Source organism: Pelodiscus sinensis, chromosome 17 (genome assembly GCF_052426305.1).
Source record: "Pelodiscus sinensis isolate ZL-2025 chromosome 17, ASM5242630v1, whole genome shotgun sequence".
Lineage (NCBI taxonomy): Eukaryota > Metazoa > Chordata > Testudines > Trionychidae > Pelodiscus > Pelodiscus sinensis.
In genome coordinates, this window is record NC_143068.1 from 11,080,228 (window position 1) to 11,106,293 (window position 26,066).

The 26,066-nt window shown below is 47.6% G+C and overlaps 1 protein-coding gene across 2 annotated transcripts in view; it reads left to right on the forward strand.

Annotated features, from left to right (window-relative positions):
* Positions 1-6,842: 6,842 nt before the first annotated feature.
* LAMA5 (laminin subunit alpha 5) overlaps positions 6,843-26,066 on the forward strand; it is a 190,149-nt gene continuing 170,925 nt past the window's right edge. Inside the window, exons 1-2 of one of the 2 annotated variants that reach the window (XM_075901089.2) lie at positions 6,843-7,392; positions 18,456-18,608. In XM_075901089.2, the coding sequence (XP_075757204.2) occupies positions 6,922-7,392; positions 18,456-18,608 (624 nt within the window). In that variant the 5' untranslated portion in view covers positions 6,843-6,921. The remainder of the gene's footprint in view (positions 7,393-18,455; positions 18,609-26,066) is intronic. The other variant, XM_075901088.2, reaches the window with a different exon arrangement.

A 26,066-nucleotide genomic window follows, 5' to 3' on the forward strand; every position in this document is an offset into this window, starting at 1 on the left:
TTTTTGTTTTGGCTCCCAGCCCGTGTGCTGCATGTTGAGCCCCATGTAAACCCAAACTGCACTGTGGGCCGCAAACAAACAGAACCACAGTTGGATCTAATGTACAGTTTTGAGCAGCCTCCCCGGAGAAGCCAAGGACCTTATCTATGCACGTGTTTTACTACTGTAACCATATCAGGGTAGTTAAAGTACAGCTCCATATTATGGATGTAGTTATGCGGGTATAAAAGCTTTTACTGGCAAACACAATTCTGTGGCCAAACAGAATTTCAGCCTCTAGGGCCATTTACTCTGCATGATCTCTCTGACTAGACACGCTCTCAAGCTTTTCAGTCTCAGGCCTGTCTGTGCCACAAGAGTAACACAATTAAATCAAAAGGCAGAAAACTAGAGCAGTTGTAATAATAATAAAAAAAAAATTCTGTAATGGATGCCCAAGTAATGTGGTAGGAGGACTGTGGAAACCCTCCCTAAAAGCACAATATAACTAATTGTGTTTGAAGTGAACATGCGCAAAATGCAGGTACTCACTTAGTTCTGTTTATCTATATCCATGCACTGAATACATTACTCTGATAGCTGAGTAGCATGGTAATTTGCCCAAAAGTAGAACAGGTTTAACTTTAGTTGCCCAGCACCCTTGGGAGTTGGGACCTGACCGGTGCTGAACCAGATAATTTGCTTAACCACAGGAGGTTAATATTGTCTAGCAGCATTACCAACACTTCTGCTGCTTACTAGGCTCTTAGAAAACAAATAGGACTAAATTGGAGCTAAATAACAGCCCAGAACACTGACAGGCAGAGCTGGTGGCTGTAAACAAACTTTATGGGACTGCGGGGAAACTTGGCCACACCCATGATAAGTATACATCCAGCTACCGTATTTTCCAGCGTATAAGACGACTTTTTATGCTAAAAAACATCCCCCAAAAATCGGGGGTTGTCTTATACGCCGGGTATACAGGCAGTCCCCGACTTGCAGGTACGAACGGGGCTTTTCTCGCCCCGGAGGACACGGACTGCGGGACCTCGCGGTCCCGCCGCCCGTGTACTCCTGGTCGAGAAAAGCTGCTCCGTGTCTCCCTGGTCTGCAGACCAGGAAGACGCGGAGCAAAGCCGCGGAGGGGCCCCGCTGCCCGAGCCCCTCCGCGGCTTTGCAAAGCCTCGGGGGAAGCTGGCAGCGGGGCAGCCCAGACGCGCCGCGGCTGTCCCGCTGCCGGCGTCCTCAGAGGCTTTGCTCCCGGTGTCACTGGTCTGCTGGAGACGGTCCCCAGCAGACCAGAGGCACCGGGAGCAAAGCCGGGGAGGTGGAGGGGTCCCGCGCCTCTGAGGCTTTGCTCTGGCAAAGCCTCAGAGGCGCGGGACCCCGCCGCTGCTGCGGCTTTGCTCCCGGTGCCCCTGGTCTGCTGGGGACCGTCTCCAGCAGACCAGGGACACCGGGAGCAAAGCCGGGGAGGTGGAGGGGTGCTGGGGTGCTGCCGGTTGGCCTCTTAAGGGGGAGTAGTCTTATACGGCGAATATAAGACGAAAAGCTATGTTTTAACTAGAAAATTAGGGGGTCGTCTTATACGCCCAGTAGCCTTATACGCCGGAAAATACGGTAACTAATATCACTCTGGACCACAGATGTTTCCAGAGCAGTAAGTGCCAGACTAGAGGGGTTCAACCTGTACAAACTAATGCAATAGCTTTTTTCACTTTGCTCCCACTGGCCTTTTCTGCGTGAGATCTATCCATTCCTCTGTCTCTCTCCTATATAAATAAATAAAATATAGGCCCCAGTTCAGATCAACATTGTCAACACCATATACTATGAAAATGGATAGAAATGTTGTTCATGGCAGATTGCCTTCCAGAACTTGTCAGCAGTACTGTTGAAATAGTTGACCGATATCATTTTTGCCTCTGAGAGTTGGAAGCCTGTTCCTCCCCACCACCTTAAAGAAGGAAGGCAAGGGAAAATGATGACCTTGTTTTTTGACTCTGTGCCCAGATAAACTAGCTAGTGGCCATGCCAACTTGCGGGGGAAAATACCAAGAAGTCCAAATACTAAACCAAATATCTCTCTGGAGATATTTAAGAACAGGTTGGATAGACATCTGTCAGGGATGGTGTAGACGGAGCTTGGTCCTGCCTTGAGGGCGGGGGGCTGGACTCGATGACCTCTTGAGTTCCCTTCCAGTCCTATGATTCTAAGGCTTCACCAGAGTCTCTCAGAGAGCGCATTGTTTTGTTACTGCCTAAATCTCATTTATTAATAGCCTTTATTAAGACTTCAATGGGAGTTAAATGCACTGCAGGCTTACAAAGGGGGAGATGTGCTATGACTGAAAACCCAATTGTTGCCACATGTAGAGTCAGAAACTGGATCAGAGCAAAACTGCGACAGGAAGGATTTTTCAGTACTCGACTCTCTTGCTAGGAGGGGCAAAGGTTCTACACTGGAAGACCTATTCTGCTTCAAGACCTCCTATCTAAAATAATGCCTGGCCCCATGCTTCTGGTAATAGTTTAATTAAGCCAAAAGATGGTGCCATCACAGTCAGACACTTAGTAAGATTCAAAGAGGGATTAGACATTTATCTGACTACTTAGAGTTGTTATATCTAATGTTAAAAAAGAAGTTTTGGAAAGAGTATAAAACCTTCAGCTTTCAGGGTTTAAACCTCTCTCTGTTATGGATTAGGACAGAGCAATAGGATAAGTAGTGGCCTGTGGGATGAACGTGGCTTGCCTGGGTTTGCTGTTGGTGAGTCACCAGATGCTTTGTTTACCTGAGTGTCGGCAAGTACAGCCGCTTGCAGCTCCCCTTGGCCGTGGTTTGCCGTTCCCAGTCAATAGGAGCTGCGGAAAGTGGCAGTGAGCCTGCCATTGGCCATACCTGAGGACACTCCGTAAACAGAGCATCTGGGCCTGCCAGCGGTGAACCGTGTTTATCTGGAGGGCTGCTTATTGCCCACTCCTGGATTAGTATGAAGTCCTTCATGGAGGCAGATTATCCCATATCTGCCATGTTTGGGGTTGCGCCTTCCCTTGAAGCATCTAGTACCTCCCCTTCTCAGTGATGGGACACTGGTAGACTTGATGGACGATGGGTCTGACCCAGTCTGGCTGTTTCTGTGGCTCACTGGGTTGGGTATCAAAGTGGGAGTCAGGAGACTCTGCCTCTATTCTTGGCCCTTCTGCCGAATCTCCGAGTGGCCTATGGCAAATCATTTTACCTCTCTGTGCCTCAGCTTCATTGTTTGCCAAGTGGGGCTTGTGTTATTTACGAAGTACACTGAAATACTCAAATGAAAAATGCTACATATTGTCATAGATACAATGTGCATGTGCTAAAGAAGAGTTAATGCTTGTAACATGCTTGGAAAGGCTCAAATGAAAGGCGTTGTGTAAATGTGAAGTATTCCGTCTTCACAGACTGGACAGCTGAGGATAATTTCCTGTACTCATGCCTAATCCAACAACTTGCTGAACCAGAAGTGAAGCACTTTACAGGAGGCCCTGGCCATTTGCTAGGGTTGGGCCCTTAGTACAGAATTTTCAAAATCTGTCACAAATATTTGGATGCTTTTATTCTTCACCATCAAGATAATGAGTGACCCAAAATTCGTTGTGGCCTATGACAATGTTTGGTCTTTGTGCATAGTGTTTTCATCTTTCTCAATGAAGAATAAAGTAAAAAACATTGGTTTACTCCTGTGAATCTCAAAATGCCTATCTTTACTTCCTATACTTTCTGCAAATGAAAACTTTTCTTTAGCACAGTCTCTATTTCCATTACTCATCAGGAAGCATTAGATATCCATTTGTCCTTAAATATGAACTGCAAGTCTTTACACAAAGCAATTCCAGTTAAATGGAAACTGTTCAGATTCAATACCAGAATTATCTTTGTAGCCTATCCCTCTGCTCATGGGAACCTTGCAGCTAATACTACATCACTAAATGTGTTAACTCTGATTTCACTCTTAATAAATTGTTCCTTTTCTTAATTGCATTTTGGAGGGATGATTAATTATGTGACAGGAGGTTACCACTAGAGGGATTAAAGTGATTGGATTTGCAACTGTGTTTTGCCTCCTAATTCCCTTGCTGGAGAAAGAGGTTATTTGCTAATCCATGCCCTGCTTTCACTATTAACGTTTTTTTCATTCACAGATAATTAATTGCTTGAGTCCCATAACTAATGGGGCGTTTAATATTGTTTAAGGAAAGTCATTTTAATTTTCCTGTCCACTGCAGTATTGGATTTCTCTATATAGGACACATTAGTTAAAGTTACTAAAGAACATTTCCATATTTAACCAATGGGAAAACATGGCTCCTTATTTAGCTGAATTAGAGTTAAATGGATCTACTCATATAAATAACACTAACAGAATTTGACACTACATGGAGGAAGCAGGGGGAAAAAAATTCTGAATGCAACTACTATTTGACAGGATTTTCAAGTCTTAATAGAGCTCTCTAAAGAGGAAAGGGTTAAAAGAAACTTGAAAGCATTGCAGGAAGTCCCTGCTAATTGAATGGGTTTGGCTGCTGTGGTCTAATGCTTCTTGCCATGTAGAACCAGCAGACTAAAGCACTCTTAGCCCCTGTATCTTCACAAGTCATGATGTCATGCTAATACAATCTCATGCTAAGCAGTGCCAGCAAAGGGACAGCTGGCACTGTAACGCTTTCCGGCTTGTGGTGATGTGCCAGTTTGGATCTGCACGGTGCGTTTTCTAGTGACCTACCAGCTCTTCCAAGTAGCACACCAGTTAATCCAAGTGGAATGTCAGGGCTTCTAATATCACACTGGTTGTAGCAAGGTGTTTTGCAATGTCCTCGTGGGTCATGACGGCTTCCGCCAAGCAGCATTTTCTGGTGGTTCCAATTGTTCCCATCCTGTTGCGACTGATGCTGTAGTAAGATTATGGCATTGTGCATTACTGTAGCAGACCTTCTACAAAAATTTGATCAATGAGATCACAATAAAACAATGAAAAAGATAGATAGCTGCAGTACAAAAACTGAGGTGTGCCGCTGCACAGCACAAAATGTCTTTGCATTTACACACCTCATATGTATGTACAAATGGGTTAGCTACATCAGTGTTTCTCAACCGTTTTTATAAAGTACCCCTTTAAAATATATATATAAAATATCCCCAGTACCTACAGTTTTCAGGCACACAATTTTTTTTCTACCATTGCAACACATTTGTTTAAACAACCTAATCGTAGCCGGGCAGGCAATGAAATTTTTGGGTGTAAAAAATACAAAAATAACAAAGCACTGTACAACTTAAAACAAAAATTCAGTTTTCTCCAAATTTCAACTGTTGACATACCCCCCAGACTTCTCTTGAGTACCCCTAAGGGTACTTGTACCACTGGTTGAGAAACACTGAGCTACATCTTCAAATTAAACACAGTGTTATGTGGACATATAAAAAAACATTAAGCCTAAAGCACAAATTTAGATTTACAAAAAAATGTCCAGAGGAATATCTCCTGACAAGCTATTCCACAATAAAAGGATGAAGGGAATAATGTATAATAATTGGAAACTATTAATGAAAGAGGAGAAACTTCACAACAGCCTATTAGAAATGTGCAAAGACTTATCAGAACAACTGAGACACAATTAAAATCTTCTTATGCTTAGAGCAAAGTCAGATCAAATCCTATAACAATGCAGAAGGCCCAGCATTCTAGGCATACCCTCATTTTATGTTTCATGTTGGTATTAAATTTACTCTTACAGTTACAACTCTGCAAATGATTCTGCATGTAAATACATGACATAAATGGTATTACCCTGTACTTAAAGGTAAATGTATGCCTAAGTGTCTGAAGGATTCAGGTCTTAGCACATCTGGATCCTAGAAACATTATCAGTTAAATGTTTAAATCAAAGAAACACTGACATAACATTTATTTTATAAAAATATAAACATCTCCTATTCCCACTTTTTGCTTTCATTTAAATAATTCCCTCTGGTGCCAGAGTGGCAAATACAACAGCATTTAGGGAAAGGAGTGCATTAGAACCAGGAAATGAAATGCCCAATGTACGGTGACCATCCTGTTTGAATGTCAGATCTGAGTGAAACAGCAAGAAAGCAAACAGGATGACTGGAGACCAGAAAATGAGATCTTGTGTTTTTTCCAGTGCTGTTAACCTGAGGCAATTAGACTTTAAAATCTGATTTTTAATTATGATTTTTTTTTGGAAAATGTAAACATTGTGCTAATCCACGATTTTGGTTAAGAAGTATCCAAAGAGAGTGACAATAAAAGCGGGCAGAGCTGACTAGCTTCAGGGTAGGAGTTCCAGGAGGCAGACACTTGGGGTCGGTAAAGTTTATATCCACGATTTTTAAAAAATTAGCTCAACCCCGTCCTCCCTTCAAATATTTCAGTGCCGATCTCACACAGACAGGTGATTTTGTTTTCACATAGCATTTCCATGGATTTGTCAGAAAACATCTGTAAAAGTAAACGTGATACTGAACCAACTTTTTCCCCCCAGTTCATCTGATGAAGTGGGGTTTTTGCCCACAGAGCTCATGAGTCTATCTCTGTTAGTCTGTAAAGTGCCATAGGATCACTCCTTGTTTTCTTGTGTAGCAGATTAACAGGGCTACTCCTCTGAAACTTTTTCCCTTGAGATCGGCTCCATAGATCTCTCCCCCCTCTCGGGAAACTTTTCATCTCGACATTGAGCAACTCGGGGGAGGGGACCCGCTCTGGCCATGCGTGCTCGAAGGGGTTAACCACAAGACAATCAGCAGAACCGCCTGCCCAATCCCACGGCCACTCCCCCACCTCGTCCCGGGGGGCGGCTGCCGCCGGAGCAGTTTGCAAAGCTGCGGCGGCAGGGGCAGGAGCCGGCCCCGGGGAGGGGCAGGGAAGGGCGCGGAGATTGATGGCTCCTCGCTTGATTAGACCGCCCTGCCTGGGCTCCGCGCCGGCAAACACCCACCCCCGGCCGCTGCGCTGCGTGCAGCCCGCGCCCGCCGGCATCTCTCCGCAGCGATGCGCCCCGGCGGGGAGCAGCCCTAGGCGCGACCCCTCGCTCCCGCTCCGGGCAGCCTCGGGGAACATGGCGAGGCGGGGGATGGATGCGGCCAGGATCCGAGCCGCCCTGGCGCTGCTGCTGCTGGGGGCGCTGCCCGCCGGCGCGGCTCCCCCGCGGGTCTCCCTGCAGGGGAACGGGAACGGCTACAGCCTGCACCCGCCGTACTTCAACCTGGCCGAGAGCACCCGGATCTCCGCCACCGCCACCTGCGGGGAAGAGCCCGCCGGCGGCGGCAGGAGCCCCCGCGCCGTGGAGGATCTGTACTGCAAGCTGGTCGGCGGGCCAGTGGTAGGCGGGGACCCCAACCAGACCATCCAGGTAGGAGCCCCGCCGGGCGGCTGGTCCAGGGCACCTGTCCCGAGCTCTCCCCCTCCATCCCCTAGCGCATCCGGGGCGGTGCGAGCAGGTCCGCTCTCCTCCCCCGCCGGGAAAGGACCCGCGGGCCAGAGGCGCACAAAGCGTTTGGGGAAGTGCCTGTGAAGGGTCCGTGTTTGTGCCCCCCGTCCCCGGCGCCTTCTCCTCCCGTTTGTTCTGCCCCCCCCCCCCCCCCAGCGAAGGGCGCAGGGGAGAAGTGTGTGGAGGAAACTTTGTTTGTTAAGTTGAATGGCCCAGGCTCGCCTCCCAAGGGGATGGGTTGAAGCAGGTCTCGCCCTAAGGACTTTTCGTCCCATGCTTTAGCAAAGCTGAATTGCAGTCAATGTCCTATGAATACGTCTGGCTCCGAGGGATGGATGGGGGGGGGGGATGAATTTATTCTTCAGAAGGGCTTTCTTTACTCCAGACTCTCCCCCTTCCCAGTGTAAATCAATATTTTGTTTTTCTTCCATCAGCATGTGTTTGCAAAGGTAGATTTCAGCTTCACTGGGTTTGTGGAATTAGCTCACATTTCCTTTTAGAAAAGATGGGGGGAGAAGGGGGGGGGGGGAAGTCCTGCAACAAATTATCTGGACCATTTTATGCCACTAGTTACCAGGCGAGCAATTTAGCAGGTGAGGGTCTTGAGAGTTTTCCCAGGTTCTTGCGCCCTGCAAATGGCAGTTGCTTTTTTGCAGAGTCTTCGTTTTCTTTAGCGCCATTCTAGGGTTAATTGTAGAAGATCACTTTGAAGGGATCAGAAGAAACGCCGGTGAGATATTATTCGCTCGCCCCCTCCCACGCACTTTTTCGCTTAGCTAGTGTGAGGCATCTTTTCGGAATTCTCCAAACCTGGTTTCTCTTTCAAAGGCTGCAGGGAAAAGGGAACACGTGTTCCTTTCCCAGGGTTACTAGAAATGCTCCAGGGTTGCCAGAAATTGTACAAGTGAAACGCAGCCTATTGGGTCTCATGGCATTATTTTTAAAGGTGTCAGGTTTTGTATTGAAATCTAGGGCAAGTGGAAACTGCTGAATTGGTTTGAACACAATCATCAGACCTCGGTGGTCATGTTAATATTTAATAATGTGGGCATGTAACCCAGACACTGCTTGTGTTGAGCTTTTTGGAGGAAATTGGGGCTTGTAATAGTCACCTGATATCAGCTTATAAAAAGGTTTACCCCGCTCCCATGAGTCCCAGTTTAAGTTGATAACAGGAACATGTAGCTGGGAACCTCCTTGGAATGCAGACAGCAAAAAATGCTGTGATACTCAGTTATTTGTGTGCAGTGTGTTTTAACAGCCATGGGCATCTTGGAAGGCAGGGAGACCAGTTAGTTGCACTAGGATTTATAACATTGGAGCTTTAGTTCCATGAATCCTAGCTGTGCTGTAATCCCATGAGAACAGCCAGAGTAGTGGGAAGCAAATAGAAGAATCTAAAATCCTCTTGTGGAACAAGAAAAAAAGCATTAACAAATCTAAGCAACATGAACAACACAACTGCTGTTTGCCAGTGGCTCCTCCTGGGTAGAGATGGAGTGTTGGTTTACCTGGAGCAATAGGACCCTGCTCGGCCTGTTAATAAGCAGAGGGAGACATTTTAAAAAACAGCTTGCATGCAGCTGTTATCCTAACAGGTCAAATAGGAGAATTTGGCCCATGTGGAAAATCTGCTTCTGAAAAACCCTGTGAGTCTCCACTGCTTTAGCTACTTTGAATTTTCTGGCTACTATAGGGCAAAGTCCTGTGTCCATGGCCCGTTCTTAAGGTCGTCACTGTGGAAAAGCCAGGCTCCATCCTCCTCCTTCCATTGTATTGCTTTACAGTTGTTAGAAGACTTGTGTGTCAGACCTGTATATTGCAACAATCTAAAATAAAACTGAACTGGGCAAAGACTGCCTTTTTCTGTAGTTGCTGAATGTGGGTAAGGGTTCAGCGACTGATACATAGTTGTTGGAACTGCAGTACTGTGCTTTTATTAATGTAAGGCTTAGAGAGGAAGATAACTGGAAAGTGTCTGCTGGTCTGTGTGCAGTTGCCACCAGAATCTAAATTCCTGATGAGTAAAACCAGTAAAATGAGATTTATAAAAAAATAAAACCCAGTTAGCAACATGGGGGTTTATTACACATTAAGGGCTAGTCATTTGACATAAAGTCAGTGGCTATTCGTTATGTTATCTAGCCTAACTTATAATGGACTACATTAAATAATGGCTAAAATAAAGCATTCAGAGTCTAATGACCTGTGTGGTGCTCACTGCAAATTGTGACTCATGCCCTTCAAGTGAAGCTTTGCACGAGCATAGTAGTTTTCTTAAATCTTACCCGTTATTTCCAGTTAAACAAACATGGTTCTTTAATCTTTGAGGTACTGTAGTGATCTCCTCCCCCTGTCCTCCTGTGCAGCTTTGACACAGGAGTGCTTTGATCTGAGCTCTGCTTCCATGGCTGATATTCTATGGTCAATCTGAAAGCTTTAGAAAATGCCTTTTGTAGTGGCTCCTTTCCATGACTACAGGCAGCACCTAAAGGGAAGGAAGGAATAAAGAGGTATTGGGGCAAAGGTCAGAGTTGTCAATTCATCCCTGTTGAGGATTTCCACACCACCCAGTGACTAAAGCAATGAGGGAGGTGGTGGTAGGGAAATGTTCAATTTAAGCGACAATAATGAACTCTGTGTTTCACTGGAGTTCCTTGCCTAACCCCTTCACCTGCTCTCTTGTGTATTGTTCCACACAAACTGCAGCCAAAGTCAGGAGCAATGTTCCCATTAAATGTTTCCATCAATGTGCAGAATAAATTTTATGTACACTAAGGCATGTGCAGATGTGCACCACAAGTAGGCACACCTGCTGCTGGCTGTGGGCACTCTGCTAATCAGCTGGGCAGCATTTGAATCTCTCCTGTGTGGCTGCCCAAGCACACAGCCTATGGGGAACACTGGGAACAGGGTTTTTGGGTGAGAGCTCTGTAAATTTGAATTTCGATGGCTGCTCAAGAAGTTTCAAAGGGGCATGGTTGTTAAGAGACAGAGGTTGGTTGGATTGACTGCCTGATAAATGTTATAGCTTGTCAATCTAATAAACAGGTTCTGTCAGTTCCCCCCCCCCCCCCCAGTTAACATTGTAGTAGAATTTTTTTGGAGCGGGAAATCTACTACCTATTTTTCCCTCCATAAATTCCTAATAACCCCTGTTTTTGTTTAATTATACTGGCTTAGGAACTTGTAGAGTTCCTGGCATAGTTTAAACAGCAGGCTACAGATCTGTTGGGAATATGATGAAATCAGAGTTCGTTCTAGACTCCCAGATGGGTGCCAGCATTTTTCATCGTGGTAGGTTTTGCAGTTGGCAGGAGTTATGCAAGTCAGAACTAGGGATGTTAACACGTACCCAAGTACACGGTTACCAATGAGCATTGGCTCCCACTTCATCCCCGCATGTAAATGTGTAACCGCTGGAAAAAAATTCAGCGGTTATATGTTTACAAAATACATGCATTTTAACATCTCTAGTCAGAAATGAGGTTTCTTGAGAGAACTGCATGGAGACATTTGTACAGCTCTTGCCTCTAGTCCACTAGCTCTGCCCACTGCTAGCTGTCTTGCCATAATGAGCTGTGAATTTGCCCACTAGACCAGGGCTCTCGACTTTTTTCTGAGCGACCTCCACCCCAACATGCAATAAAAAGGCCATGGCTCATTTGTGCCACATTAGCTGTTTTTCTGCATATAAAAGCCAGGGCTGGCATTAGGGGTAGTTAGCAGGAAAGTTGCCTGGGGCCCCAGTGAAGCTATATTGCCCATGCTTCCATCCCATATCATGGGACTGCAGCTTTCTGCCCTGGGCCCCAGCAAGTCTAACACCTGCCCTGCTTGGCGGCTGCCCCCTTCCCCTGAAACCTACTCGCAACTCCCCAAGGAGTCCTGGACCCCAGTTCAAAACCACTGAAATCGACTGAATGGGGGACAGAAGATAAACCACATCAGATTTTGATCAGAAAAAAGTGACACTGACCGGTTCAGTCACAGATCCTTGTGAGACTGTCATCCGATGTGCTGCAATACCACTCATCCAATCTTCCTACCTCCTCGGATGCCCCCTTTAACTCTGTCTTAATGAGCTGGGGTGCGGTCAAAGCCCTATGCAGTGTAACACAGAGGTGCGGTCAAAGCCCTATGCAGTGTAACACAGACACTGAGATTAGCTTAGCTCGGGGAAGACTCAGTTAAAGTCAGTTGCCGTAGCACGTAGGTGCACAAGCCAACGGGGACCAAAACCCTAGCTAAATCCATCTTATTTTGTCCGTATGAAGCTTTTTTTTTTTTTTTTATATTGAGCAAGCTCATATTGTCTGCCTTCTTTTTTACGGCAGGAGAGAGATGCACAGCTGCTTGTCCCTCCAGGTAACGATTATGCGCACTGGGTCTATTAATAAACAAAAGTGATTTTATTAAGTATAAAAAGTGTGATTTTAAGTGGTTGCAAGTAACTGCATACAGAACAAATTAAGTTATTACCCAAAATAAAATGCACCAGCTAAGCCTAATATACAGAGAAACTTGTTAATTGTAATATCTTGCCCTAACAGTCGTTCTAATAATCTTTTTTTACAGTCTGGAAAGCCTCCAAGACTGGGTTTGATCCTTCCTCCTGTGTAGTCTTAGATGCTTCCAGCAGTCATCTTAGGTGGTAAGGAGGGATGACCTGTTTGGCAGCAGCACCTTGTTGTGGTTTTCCCACGGTTTTGCCCAAGGAGGGGAATCTTTTTCTCACGTTCAGAGCAAAAGTACAAGGACCAAGGTGGGGTCTCCGGATCAGGTCACCTAAATACATGTCCTTGTGGGAAATCTGGGCACCTTCTATGGACAGGTCAATAAACAGGAAAAACAAGTCCATTTATAGATCTTTGTCCTTATCCATGAACCATCAAGTTTCTGAAATGCGCTCAATGGCGTCAATTAACAGGCCTGTATTAGTAAAACAGGTTTATACTTCATATTTCTAACTTCAAATACAGGAATGATACATGAACACCAATGAGATAATCATACTCAGTAGATTACAACTTTTCAAATGATGCCACACAAGAAGTATATTGCATAAAGCATTTTCCAGTTATGCATAGTCATAAGGATATTTTCATGAAGAGTATGGATAGTCCCATAACAGCGACTTTCTGATTAAACTTCACTAGGGGGCTGTGCCCACTATTTGCTATGCTCGCCAAACCTCCTCTCACTGGGTGTAGGCAACTCTGGCTCTCCCTCATCCCCCCTCCCCCGGTCACCAGGGAGGGCTGGGCTGCAGCCACACTAGCCTGGGCACTTTCTCTCTCCCCGCCTCTGGCCGCGCTAGCCTAGGAACTTTCTCCCTCCCTGTCCACGGCTGTGCCAGCCCCGGCCTTTTTTCTCTGCCTCCACTCCCTGCTGTCTAACCTGAAGTCCCCCTCTCCCAGGTGAGGCCATGCCAGGTGGGGAAGGCTTGTGCTGTGGTGCACCAGACCCGGTCCGGCTCTCTGCCCCGGCCACCGAGAGGATTGGGCCAGGCTGAGGCCTCGTGGCCAGGCCCGGCTCTCTTCCTAGCAGCCAAGGGGGTTGGGCCACCCCCTGAGCACGAGGTAAAGGGGAGGCCGCATGGCTTGCAGCTCCTGTGGCTCCCCTGAGTACTGGGGCAGAGGGAAGAGGAGGGGAGCTGCATGGCCCCCAGCTCCACAGGGAGAGTGGAGGCCACATGGCTGAGGGTAAAGGGAGGGGCTGTGGGATGCAGAGTGAGTCATGATATCACTCTTATCATCCCGCAGGAAAACGGGAGAGGGAGGGCGAGAGAGAGATATCAATCCCCCTCCATATGCATGTAATGAAATGCAGCAAGAGAAATGTTCTACCCTTGCACTTGGATTCTACATCCTGCTGCCTATGTAATAGCTGCAGTGTTAAGGATTTTGCCATGACATGTTCCAAAAATCCTGCTCCTTAGAGAGCAATGTGGAGTGTAGAGATGTTGGCATTTCCTGGTAATTACATTGCCCACAACCAATGTTCCATCTAACTTTTCCCATCCATGTGCATAATAAGGATGTAAGTGACTAGTCAACTGTCTGATAACATAACTTGACTAGTCACTCTTTCCATACCCCCCGCTGCCTCTCAGAGAAAGGTAACAAGGGGGGGAGAGCTGGCTTAAAAGCCCGCTGCCCCCCAGCACCATCTCGGCGGGTGGGAAATCGGGTGCAGTGGGAAAACGGCTTGAGTGGGGATTGAAGGAATCCCTGCTCACACCAGTTTCCACTGTGGCCACTTCTGCTTTTGAAATGTACATAAGAGCCCCACGGCTAAAGTGCCGAAGGGAGCACAGGGCGAGAGGGGGACTCGAGCACAAGCACTGCAGGGAACATGGGACCAGCGGGGACTGTGGAATCCGAGCAGTGGGAGCAGCGGGAGGCCATGCCTGGGACATGGTGCAGGGTGGAAAGGCAAGTAAATGCTCCCTCATGCCCAGATATGGCACCCCCAGCCTTTCACTCCCGCACCCCGCTGAGATTCCACACCCCCAGCCTGCTCCTGCATCCTCCCCACTGGCCAGACATTCCACCCTCACGCCTTCCTGCACCCCATGTCCCAACCAGATCCTGCATCCGCAGCCCCATCCCTATCCCACTCACTGGCAAACCTGCCCCATATGCTGAACCCTTCATTTCTGACTCCACCTCAGACCCTTAGGGGCTCTTGCTACATTTGAAAGGTGGAAGCACCACCAGGAATGCAGGGATGGGGGGAAGGCGGGACTCAAACAGTCCCCCGCTGGCCCCGCACTCCCTGCTTTTGAAATGGACAAGAGTTCATTTCAGAAGCAGGGACCACGGGGCCAGTGGGGAACTGTTTGATTCCCCTGCTGGCCCCGTGCTTTGCCTTCTGGGGCTCTTGTACATTTGAAAAGCAGGGCGCGTGCTGACTGCTTGAGTCTCTAGCTTGCACCAGGATCCCCGCTGCACTCCTACCCCTTCTCCACACAGAGATAGTGCTGGGGGGAACTGGCTTTTAAGCTGACTTCCCCCCAGCACCAGATCCTACTCCCCACCCTCTGCTGCCTCTTTCATGGTGGTGGTGGGGGAATTGTGACAAGTCGACTAGTCGCTTACATCCCTAATTGGAACAAGGGATGTGAATGGTTAACTGGTAAGCATCACTCTTACCTGTTACAATTGACCAGCAAGGGCTCGATCAGCCCCCCACTCGCTGCAGGCAGGGAGTGCTCCAACCTAGTTGGAGCAGCTTCCATCCACGGTGGGCCCGGCCTGGTATGCTATGGGTAGGGGTGCTCCAGCCTGGCCAGACCAGCGTAATGCGTGGGGATGCTCCAACCTGGCCAGAGCAGTTTCCCCTGTGGTGGAGGGGCCTCTCTGCCCTGGCTGTGGTAGGTCGGATGGGATCGGTTGGAGCATCCCCCTTCCCCTGCCTGCCACTGTTTAAGAGGTTAACGGATTAAACAGATTTTACGTCCATCATTGGAACAACAGCCATGTGGATGCCAAATGTGTGCATTTATCTGATTTGCATGCACAGTGGAGGTAATCGTGCACCCGTCTCATTTGGAAAGGTCACCCAGGACGTTCCCAGCCAACCCATTTACTTTCTCCAAAGCCACCTGTTATCCCAAAAGGGGTCATGTCCCTCAGGGTTTTTGGTAAACTAGATGAAGAGCACTGGGAATAGGTCAGGGCAAGGCCAGATAAGCCAGGACAAGCCAGCTGCTTTCCCTAAGGCTGTCAAGCTCAGCAGGGCTTTGGGCTTGTCTCTGTGCACAGAGGAGACTTGAGATTTCTCTTTGACTTCAGTGGGAGCGGATCAGGCCGGTGATTCTTTGAAGGTTCCTCTTCCATTTAAACTCTCTCCTTATCATCCCCCTTGCCGTTTGTTCTGATAGCACCATTATTATGTGCCTTTAAACTCTCTTGCAACTTCCTCCATTTCAATAGTTCCTCCTGTTCAATAGTTCTTTCACTCTGTTGCTTACCTTGCTGGGTTTCCCCCTCCCCTTCGCTCCTGTGCTGAGAACTGCTGTCTGAAGCTGTTTCCACAGATTAGAGTTACACTTCTCAGACCTGCATTTTTGTTTTTAAAACACAGTTGTCAGTTCTGACTTCAGAAGCTCGGCCCTTTTTTTATCTGAATCTCCAGTGCCCAGTGCCATATTTTCAGTGTATAATCTGCCCGTAAATATGTTCATACGGAAGGTGCTGCAGCACCCCCAGGCTCCCTGCTTAGCGCCTCATGCTTTGGGGACCAAGCTGCTGCTCTGAGCTTTGCCCCACCCATGTGGACCTCGCTGCCACCTTGTGCTTTGGAGACTCTGCTGCCAGCCCTGTGCACTAGGGACTCTGCTGCCATGCCTATTCCAGGTTCCGGCTGTTAGCACTGCGTGACAGAGCTTTGCTCCTGGCCTCAGCTTGCGGAGGTGGGGAGGAGGGAAAGGACAGATGTAAGGGAAGGTGTCAGCACTCCCCACCCCCAAAAATGTTCCCACGCCACTGAATGAGTTTTACTCACTGCATAGCTAGAAATGATCAGTTTTCCTCTTTTTAATAGATTGGTTGTCTAAACATTTGGGAAGAGTACTGTCGGGCCCAATTTACACCATTTAATAGCAATTCAAGTCAGTCATTGAGATGTTAACCTTGAGTCCTGCAATTAGGACTACAAGGTTTTATCGGAAAAAGGTACACAAATTATGCTCTTTTTTCTCGGAAGAGGCTTTTCCAAAAATTGGCCTGTCTGCACTGAGCCAAATTTTGGAAAAGCCTCTGTCTCATAAGAATCCTTCTTCCTCGTGAAAGGAGAACAGGGCTTCCAAAAAAGCCCATCTGCTCTTTTTTTTTTTTTTTTTTTTTTTTTTTTTTTTTTTTGCAGAAGAGTGGAAGAGCAGACGCGTTCCCTGGATGTGGCAGAGTTTTTTTCGGGATACCTCCTGGAAAACCCTCATAGTGTAGACATTGCATGAGTAAATGCCACAGAGGAACATTTGCAGCATCAGTAAAGTAGAGCAGCATTTCTTTAATTTTCAGTCCATTGTTAAACTTGAAGTGGCAACTGCATGTCGTTGCTAGGGTTGTGCAAAATGCAACTCAATTTGAAGAACTTCAGAATTTGAGGATTTTGCATTTTTCTCCAGGTTTTTTTAACATCCTCCTTTTGTGACAAGCCTGTAGTTTGTGCTTGGTGCTAGAAATTTAATTCGTGTTGCAACCTGTTGTACAGGTTTCTTTTAGCTGGTCTGTTCTTCAGCGAGTCTTTTCTTTCTGTTGTCTGTTCTTGGCTTGTCTGTGTGCCCTTGTTAGAGGTTTGTTTAAAAGGTCCTTGTTCTGAGTCTCTGCATTACAGCAAGGTCTTGGTGCGCAGAAAGCAGTGTTACATTGGGCAGCTTTGACTGTCTCCATTCCTTGGCTCTGTACTTCACTGTCTGGTATGTTCGTATCTCTAGCCGAGTTAATTAAAAGGTGGGCTTGTTCGGAACAGCTCGTGTTGCATAATTGCCTGTAAATAACATAGTGCACGTCTACAGGGAACAATGCAGGGAATTTTCAGATTCCTTTTTGACTTGAAAGCTCATCCAGACCTTTGAGTTTGTGGAAATGACAATGGCTATTGTGTGCAATGACTATCTTACTGCAGCCCTGGGGGGAGGGGGTTGTTCCTGGAGAGAGATTCCTGGTGTAATATTAAAACTATCTGTAGGACAGATGCGGCTGATGTACTAGCCCAGTGGTTACCACCTTTTTTTAAAGGGAAACTGTCAGAAACCAGAGCTCCTTTGTGTGCTGTTCATAGCAGGATGACTCAAGTGACAGGACAGAGGACCTCATCTCTTAACTCATCAGTTTCCTGGCTTATTTGCAGGTCCCCTCAACGTGGCCCCCAACCCTGTTTTTGGTGTAACACGCTTTGCGCCTGTCTGAGGTTGCCCTGGGCCCAGCCTATATGTTATATCAGTGTTTCTCAACCACTGGTATGAGTACCCTTAGGGGTACTCGAGAGAAGTCTGGGAGGGTACGTCAACACAACTGAAATTTGGAGAGAGCTGAATTTTTGTGTTATATTTTACAGCACTTTATTATTTTTGTACTTTTTATACCCCAAAATTTCATTGCCTGCCTGGCTACGATTAAGTTGTTTAAACAAATGTGTTGCAGTGGTAGAAAAAAATATTGTGTGTCTGAAAACTGGGGGTGCTTATTTTTTGTAAAGGGGTACTTTCTATAAAAAGATTGAGAAACACTGTGTTAGAGGGTTCTCCCCTCCTTGGCTGCATGCCCAGGGGTCTATTGGTATCCTAGCAACCCACACTGCGCCGGGGAGACGAGTGACTCATGGCGAGAGGCCCTGTTGCTGCTCATGAGATCACAAAGCTGGCCTGCCTGGCCAGCCGTTGGATGTTACCTGCTTGTTGGCTGTTACGTCCAAGCAGGGCCATAGCAGAAAGGGCTTTCCTTGTAAATTCCTCTCTTCCGTCCCCATTTTGTTTTGGTTTTCTGGTCCCAGATGAGGAAAGGGAGACATGTTTGCTTATTTCAAAGGACCCTCAGGTTTGGACCCCAAGGCCTCTCCTTCCCCCAGTGCTGTAGCATTTCCAATAGGCAATGTGCTTCATTCACCCTCCGTTTAGGAGCGGTCACAAGGCAGCACCTCCGCTGAGTGCTGCCTGCAATAATGGGACTTGCGGGCGGTGGCTAACTCGTCCTGGATGGTGAGATCCCCATGAAAAGTGCTTGATGTGAGTATAAAGAGAACATGTGTGGAGAGAATGTGCATCTTTAAAAGGATACAGGTCGTCTTTGGGGAGAGGGTGGTGGAGAGGCTGCTGAGCCATCTAGGTACCACATCCACTTCTTGATAGTTTTTTCTCATCCCTTTTAGCTGGTAAGAATCTGGGGTCTGGGGCTCTTTGGGAACAAACAGTGTCTGCAACCTGGAATGTGTCAGCCGCTCCGGGCTTGTGTTAACCGCCCGTTTGCTTCTTCCGACAGGGGCAGTACTGCGACATTTGCACATCAACAAACAGCAACAAGGCTCACCCCATCACCAACGCCATCGATGGAACGGAGCGCTGGTGGCAGAGTCCTCCCCTCTCTCGGGGGCTGGAGTTCAACCAAGTCAATGTCACCTTGGACCTTGGGCAGGTAATTGAAAAGGGTTTGCGGTGTTTTTAAGTTGCCGGGTGTTGTGGTTGGGGACCTGCCTTCTTGGGTGTCTCTAAAGAGCTTGTTCTGTCCGTGGTACAGAAGAGACTGATTGTGGCTGGGATGACTGGAGGACAGGGAAATCTCTTTGAAGGTCGTCTCAGGGTGCAGATGAGACCTGATAGTGCTAAGGGTCTAAAAATCTAAATGCAATCTGTGCATTTACCTGCCACACAACCTCCCTAAGCATTGGCCACAGCAGTCGCACAAAAATCACAAAAACTTGTGGCATGAAGTAGTAGTGCCCGCTTTGAAACTGTTCCCCTGAAGCAGTGGTCCCCAACGGGGTGCCCGCGGGCGCCATGGCGCCCGCCGGGGCATTTGTGTGCGCCTGCCGACAACCTGGGCTGGCCCTGCCCCCGGCGCGCAACACGCACCGGTGCCTGGTGCGCGGCGCTCGGGCGGCCCAAGCCCCGGGGCACATGCGGACGCGGGGCGCGCAGCACTCGGGCGGCCGCAGCCCTGGGGCACATGCGGGCGCGCGGCGCCGGTGCCGGCCCCAGGCGTGTGGCTCGGGCGGCAGCAACGGCCCCGGGCCCACGGCACAAGGCGCTCGGGTGGCCCCGTCCCTGGGGCACATGCCGGCGCCGGGTGCAAGGGCATCCCCGCCTCTGGCGTGCCCCAGGATGCGTGGCCCCGCCCCCAGACACCCAGCGCGTGAGTGGCCCCGCCCCCGGGCGCCCGGGAGCCTCTATAGGTTGGGGACCACTGCCCTGAAGAGTCTTTTGGCTCACTTGGCTACCATGTTGGACAGAAACTTCACTGTTGAATTTCTTGCCGCCATATTCAAAGCATGAGCTATGGCTGGCCCGCAGGTGTTAAAAAGCTTTTTGCAAAACATTAATGTATCTAGTTAGTGTATCTAGACTGTAGAGTTTTAATACATGAAATCAACTTTAAAGGTCTTATGACAAAAACTGGCAACCGAGCTTTGGTCTTTAATGTTGTTAAGGGAAAAGAACTAGCACTGTAATAATGCTAGCTACCAGCCTTCACGGCTGCCCATGTTTGTTGCACGTGTACATGTGGAGAATGATTCTTCTGGAAAGGGCAGGTTATTTTATAAACCTTTCTTAGCGGAGAGGAGGGGACCCAAGGAATAAACCGTTTCTGAAAACATAACAGTCCAGTTTTGTTTTCAGAAACAGGAAACCCCAAACTCTGCTTAGTGACCCAGGTCTTTTCCGTAGGCCTCCACTTCTGTGTATAGATAGAACCCTGGCTGCACGGTTGGTGTCTGACGTATCCAAAGAACTCCTCCCCACCCACAGAAGCTTCCAAACAGGAGTGCATGGTGCAATATCCCTGAGAGCAGGGGCACTAGGGGAGACTTCTGCTTCGAAATGCTTGTTCCCCAGTATGGTGTGTAGATTAACTTAGGCTGCTGTTGATGCTGTAGGAGGGTTGCCTGTCTCGGGGCACTCTCCTGAAATGGACTGCTTGAGGGTCTCGGGGGCCTATTGCTTAGGCAGAAGGGTAAGCATTTTAAGCCAATCACCTCATTTTAAAGTCCACCTTGTTCAATATTTAAATAGCCAACATCAGGGGAGCAGGAGGGCATGGAGAGGGGCCTGGATAGGGGTGTATTGACATGAAGATAAGCTCCTTTCAGGCTTTTCATTTCAAGAGAGGTCCTGCAGTCTGCTGGGAGATCTGGCTAGTAGCCCTGGCTTCCCAGCTACTTGAATAGAGCCAGGCGGAGGCGGTAGTCAGTGTGCTGTAAGCAGTCTACTCATAATTCAGAGAGCTGGGCATTTGCCTCAGGGTTTATGATGATGTAGCACTTCTAACTGCTGCAGCACCCAAGAGCCCTGGCTGAGAGCAGACTTTCAGTGCCAACCTTGAGATTTCTCTGACCTCTGCTAGTGGGAAAAATACAATGACAAGCAGTTTGAGGCGGGGTTTGAATACTGGGCCTTCTGCTGACAAAAGATGGAGAGAAAGTTGGAACCAAATGTTTGTAGCCTGTGACAGGTGTAAGCCCTCACCTGATCTGTAGCCATATTGGGTTGTTTTTTTCTGGATCAGATATGGAGGCTGGTGAATGAAGGCTTAGCACAGCTCCTGTATTGTGTGGCTTTGGTAGCGTAGCCATTGTGAAGGCAGTGGAGGAGTTATATTAAGGGGGCAGAATTTCAGGTGCATGGACGGACTGTCACGTTATTTATAGTCTGCTTGCTTGAAATAAATTCAGAGGCCTGAATATGCTGTGTGTGTGGGGGGGGGGAGGGGGGTTCTGTGCACTAAAATCTTCCCCCTACAGGGAATGAGTGCTCAGTTGCCTGCACTGTTTTAATCATAAGTTGTACCCCCTGATTTTTAGAAATACTCAAAATTTCTACTTATCCTTTTGATCCTGGCATCTCCAGGATCTCCTATAAATATCTTCCTGCCATGTATAATGCTAGCATAGCTTTCCTGCGCACTGCGGACAAGGATATCTTTTTCCCGGAGACCCTTGCTGGCTAAGCTGTGGAATCCATTTTCCCACTCTCCCCAAACATCCCCATAGTGCCTTGATCAGAATCTCAGATTTAAAATATGGTTCTTAAGAGGCTGAGAATCCTTACGCACACTGGTGAAAGGAGGCTCTCCTAATGCAATTTCCAAAGTAGCTGACCTCCACTGTGTCCTTATGAACCACTTCAAATGCAGGGCTTTTTTTGTGAGGCAAAGAGAACAGGAGAGCTTTCATGTCTTCTGACTTGAGGACATAGGTGAAAATGTGCTTGCTCCAGCTTCTGTCTATCTACCTGTAGGAGGGAAGGAAACAGGAGAGGGTTCCAAAACCTTTCAAGTCAGGGCTAACATTCCTCTCCCCTCTTGATTTTTCCAAGCAGTGCCTTTGGCTCTAGGCAGCAGTGCACTCTGTGGAGAACGGCTGGCAACCTACTGAGGGCACGTCTTCACTCACTGCACCGGAGATCACTCTTCTAGTGTTTGATTTAGTGGGTCTAGTTGAGATCCATAAGTCGACCACTGAAGGCAGCTTGCAGTCATGAGGAGTAAGGGAAGTTGCTTGGAGTGTTTGTTCCCCTTAGCCTCCCTCTGTGGGGATGGCACCAAGCTTGGCTTACGGTAAGCTGGCTCCAGCTACAATTTTTGCATAGCTGGAGTTGTGTAACTTAAGCTGACCTTCCAGGTCTAGTATAGACCTGGCCCGAAGTTTTGATGGCTCAACTCTTCATCTGCATCCTCAACGTGCTTCCTAGATTAGGAGTGTAAGACTGAAAATCCAGGATTGGGTATAATATAGGAGGAAAGTTGGGACACGAGAAAAAAATTCTGCCCTGGTAAAATTTTCATCTTTGTGTTTTCTTTTTGCCCCACCGTGTACTTTGAGGTTTCCTTGTTCAGTTCCCACCCCCGCATTCTCTTGGTAATGGGTGGGATTTCATCACTGCACCAGTTGGGTCATGAGCAGAATCCCGTGAGAACACTGATAGCAACTGGTGGATTATAGTGAAAGAATCCCTTCAGGGCTACTCAACTTTGGAAGCCCCAGGGGCCACAGTGATACTCACAATATATATGAAATATATGCAAATAGCTTCTTTCACACTGATGGGCATGAATATAAAGATTAAGGCAACATTACAGAACACACAGGCCCCATTTATGTCAGTTCTGCTAATATTAATACAATGGAATATTTACCCGATTTCCACCCATATGACAGCTCTTTGAGCAATAACGGTTCAGGAATTTAACTACTAAAAGGCATATCAACAGAAGACCGTTTTATTGACTCGCCGTTGTGGAGCATGTTCCCAGGGGAAGCCATGTTCAAAGGATCCCACCCGTGGGCCATGTGTTGAGTCTCGGGTAAACCCAAACCACACCATGGGCCACAAAGAAACAGGCCATGTATTGAGTATCCCTGCCTTATGCCATAAATAAGTGCTGGTTAGTCTTTAAGGTACCACCGGACTCCTTGTTGTCACCCCCTATAAAATGACTCTTATTCCTCCTTGCCATGTCCAAAGTTTGCATTCACTGGTCCTCCACAAATACCCAGTGCAGGCCTTTGCAAGAGCATCTGGTAGCAGCCCATTTCTGGCAGTTTCCTCATAATGGTAACCCTATATTGTATGGACAAATTGGCATTCCTTTACTGCATACACTGCATTGGCCCTTGGTTCTCCTCACTTTCTTGTTGGAGTTAGCTGGTGAGAAGTGTTGCTGAAGGGTTACAGAATCCTGCATAGTTTCCTTTGTTGACCTGAGGCTATGGCTGAGAGATAGGAAGGTAAAGAAAGGTCTCCCTGGGGTCCTCCTATATCTGTAAGGCATGTGCCAGAAGAGCCTATTGTAATTGGAAGAGAAGTGTTTGAAATTCCTTGGATGCCTTGAAATTCCCTTATAGCTGAGAGGTTGAGGTACAGGGTGCATCAGCTTAGACACATGGAAAGTTCTGGGGTCAGCGCACTGCAGTGGATACTGGAATGTCCCAGGGAGCGTTAGGGTCAGGAAAGTGGATTTTTTTTTCAACACTGCTCATTTGCCATTGTACTTCCTTGCTGTCAGTGTCTCTCTTGAGGCTTTGCCTTCGCTTAGTCATTGGGCCACGTAGCTACATCAAGTTTCAGAGGTAGCCGCGATAGTCTGTTTCAACAAGGAGTGCCTTAAAGACTAACAATTTTATTATGGAAAAGCTTTCGTTAGTTGCACTCACTTCATCAGAGGTGCTACAGGGCCACTTGTTTTTTAAGCTTTTCATCAGATGCTACAGCTCATGATAGCTACATTAGTTGGGGTATGGAAAAAAAAACCACACGCCTGGCTGACACAGCTATGTTGACCTGATGCCCAGTGTAGATGCAGCTTTGTTGACGGAAGAGGCCTTCCCTGGGCAGAGCTACCCTCATTCAAGGGGAAGTTGTTCCCACACTGATGGGAAATACCCTTTCCATTGTTGTAGATTGGGTCTGCACCCTGGGGTGATGCCGGCATGGCTCTTATTGACTCTGATTGGATATATTCTGAGTCATGCCTGCTTAATTACCAACCAGAGCCAAGTTTCTCCAGAACTTGTCCAGTGGTGCTGGAAGAATTTTTAGAGTGGGAGGTGCTGAGCTCCATGCCCCTAACCAGGTCTGTCAGTGCCCCTCACCACTCCAGGCAGGGGCCACAGCTGGGGGGCAACTGTGGAGCACGAATGGGCCCTGGGCAGCAGTGCCCCCACTCCTCCTCCGGAGGAGCCAGCAGCCAGGACTCTGGGTGAAAAACTTGGGGGTGCACCCCCACATCCCTACTTCCTGTATCTATGCACTTGACAGCATCATGAGGATGGGGGAGTTGATTAATTTGTTCATCAGCCTGTTGATCTCTGCTTTCAGTGGCTGTGTCTAGAGAACTTGCTCTCTTTCTTCGCTGTGAAGATGAAATGGGAAGGGGAGAGGAAGGAATATTCTTTGCAGCCAAGGAACAGCAGTTTAAAAAACACAGGTCGGCCACCTTATGGCTTCATTGGCAGGGTAGATCAGAGAGGTCTCATCGTAGAATGGGCAAAAGGTAATCAAATACATAATCTGCTTGGGAGAAGTTGTTCCAGCTTTGTTGCATCTGCTCCCTCACCCTCTGTGACAGCAGAGCTCTGGTTTCAGAACTGCTGTTGGATGTTGATGTAGAGGATGACAAGAAAAGTGTGGGGAGGGGAAAGAATTCCGATACTTGGCTGAGGTCTGGCAGCTAGAAACAAAACAAGTTAGTCTATTTACAACTATTTTTTTAAAAAATAACTAATTGGCACTGGAAGCTGTTGGTGGAGACTAAATAGAGAACAGATTATTAATTTTTATTTTTTCGCTGTTGATCATAAACTCACTTTTAAAGCTTCCAAACATTTTGACTTTCTTGGATAAGTAGTCTGGCGATTCTTTGAGCATGTCATGCTACAAAATGCTACGGCACAATGTTGTACCAAAGGTTGGCTTTCCTTGATGGATGAAGCCGGTATGCATTAGCACTAAGTTTCAGCATCATTGCATAGCATGGTCCCATCAGATAGTTTGGTCCCATCCACAGATTGGATCAAGCCACGTGATAATATTTTTGGTGCAGAGGCTGCATGTTATAGTGCAGATGGGAGTGTTAGTGATGATTCTCTACACTGCGTGAAAGATAACAGTTCTCTTTAAGTGAAAGGAAACTGAGCCTTGCTAGTGAAATGTTTTTGTCTGTGAGGATGTCTTTGCTGTAGAGTGTAAAGCAGCGACAGACAGCCTAGGCTAGTGAGTGGGTCACATGAGTGGCTCTCTATGTTGGTGGGTCGCAAGCTTGTCATAATTAAGATGGTATCCTGGGATAAGATAGTTTTGCTCACTGCGCTTACATGCCTAGAATTTGCAGGGTATGCTGATTGAACCATAGCAGTACTGTGATTGGATGCAGAGGGAGAGCAAGGCTCTCTGTCAATGGTATGTGCAATCAGCATGCACTTTACTTCTCATGCACTTGCTTTACATGAGTGTTACTTTAGTAATAATGATAGGAGAAAAACTACAGGTTGAACCTCTCTAGATGGGCACTTTTTGGGTAGGGCAACATCTGTGGTCCAGCATGAGTTTAGTTAGCTGGATGCCCTCATAGCATGGGCTTGGCCAAATTTTCCATTGTCCCATAAAGTTTGTTTACAGCCACCAATGCTGGCTCTCGGTGTTCTGTGCTGTTTAACTCTCATGTATCCCTAAATGTGTTCTAAGAGCCCAGTAGAAATGTTGGTTAATTCTGCTGGACAATATTGACCTCCCACGGTTTGTCAGTTCTGGTTCAGCATTGATCAGGTCCCTAGGATGCCGAACTAGAGATGTTCAACCTGTACCTGGATGAAAACCAGTAGAATCTGGCAACCCTGCACAGTGTGAGCAACAGTAAACAAAATGTCTCATGGGCCACCCGTAGAACTCCAATGGGCCGCATGCTGCAGTAACCTGACTCGCTGTGATTTTGAACTTGGGTTCTTCTGGGCATGTGTGGTAAACTCTGAGAAACCCCTGGAGAATTGGCAGCACTCGAGTGGCTTAGCCTGGATCCTCGTAGCAAAGCAGAACCGTGGGTTCCAACCCTCCTTCCCATGGTCACACCAGCCAGCCCATGTTTAAATCACTCCAGTGAAGTTTTTGTGTGTGGACAGGAGAATCATTGGGGTAGGAACCTGGGTTTGCTCTTCAGTGAAGCCTTCCTGAGCGAGATGAGTACAGTCCAGCATTCACCTGAGTGTTGGGTAGAGAGGCAGCTTGCTGTGTTGTGCAGTTCTCAGAGAAAGTCAGCCAGTGCGGGGATATGTTGGCTTTACTGTACAAGTGCTGAGCAGGCCAGCTAGGAAAGGGGGAAAGAGTCTATCAGCCTTATGTTACACCAAGAGCGCACAAGCGACAATAATCACTATGACCTTGC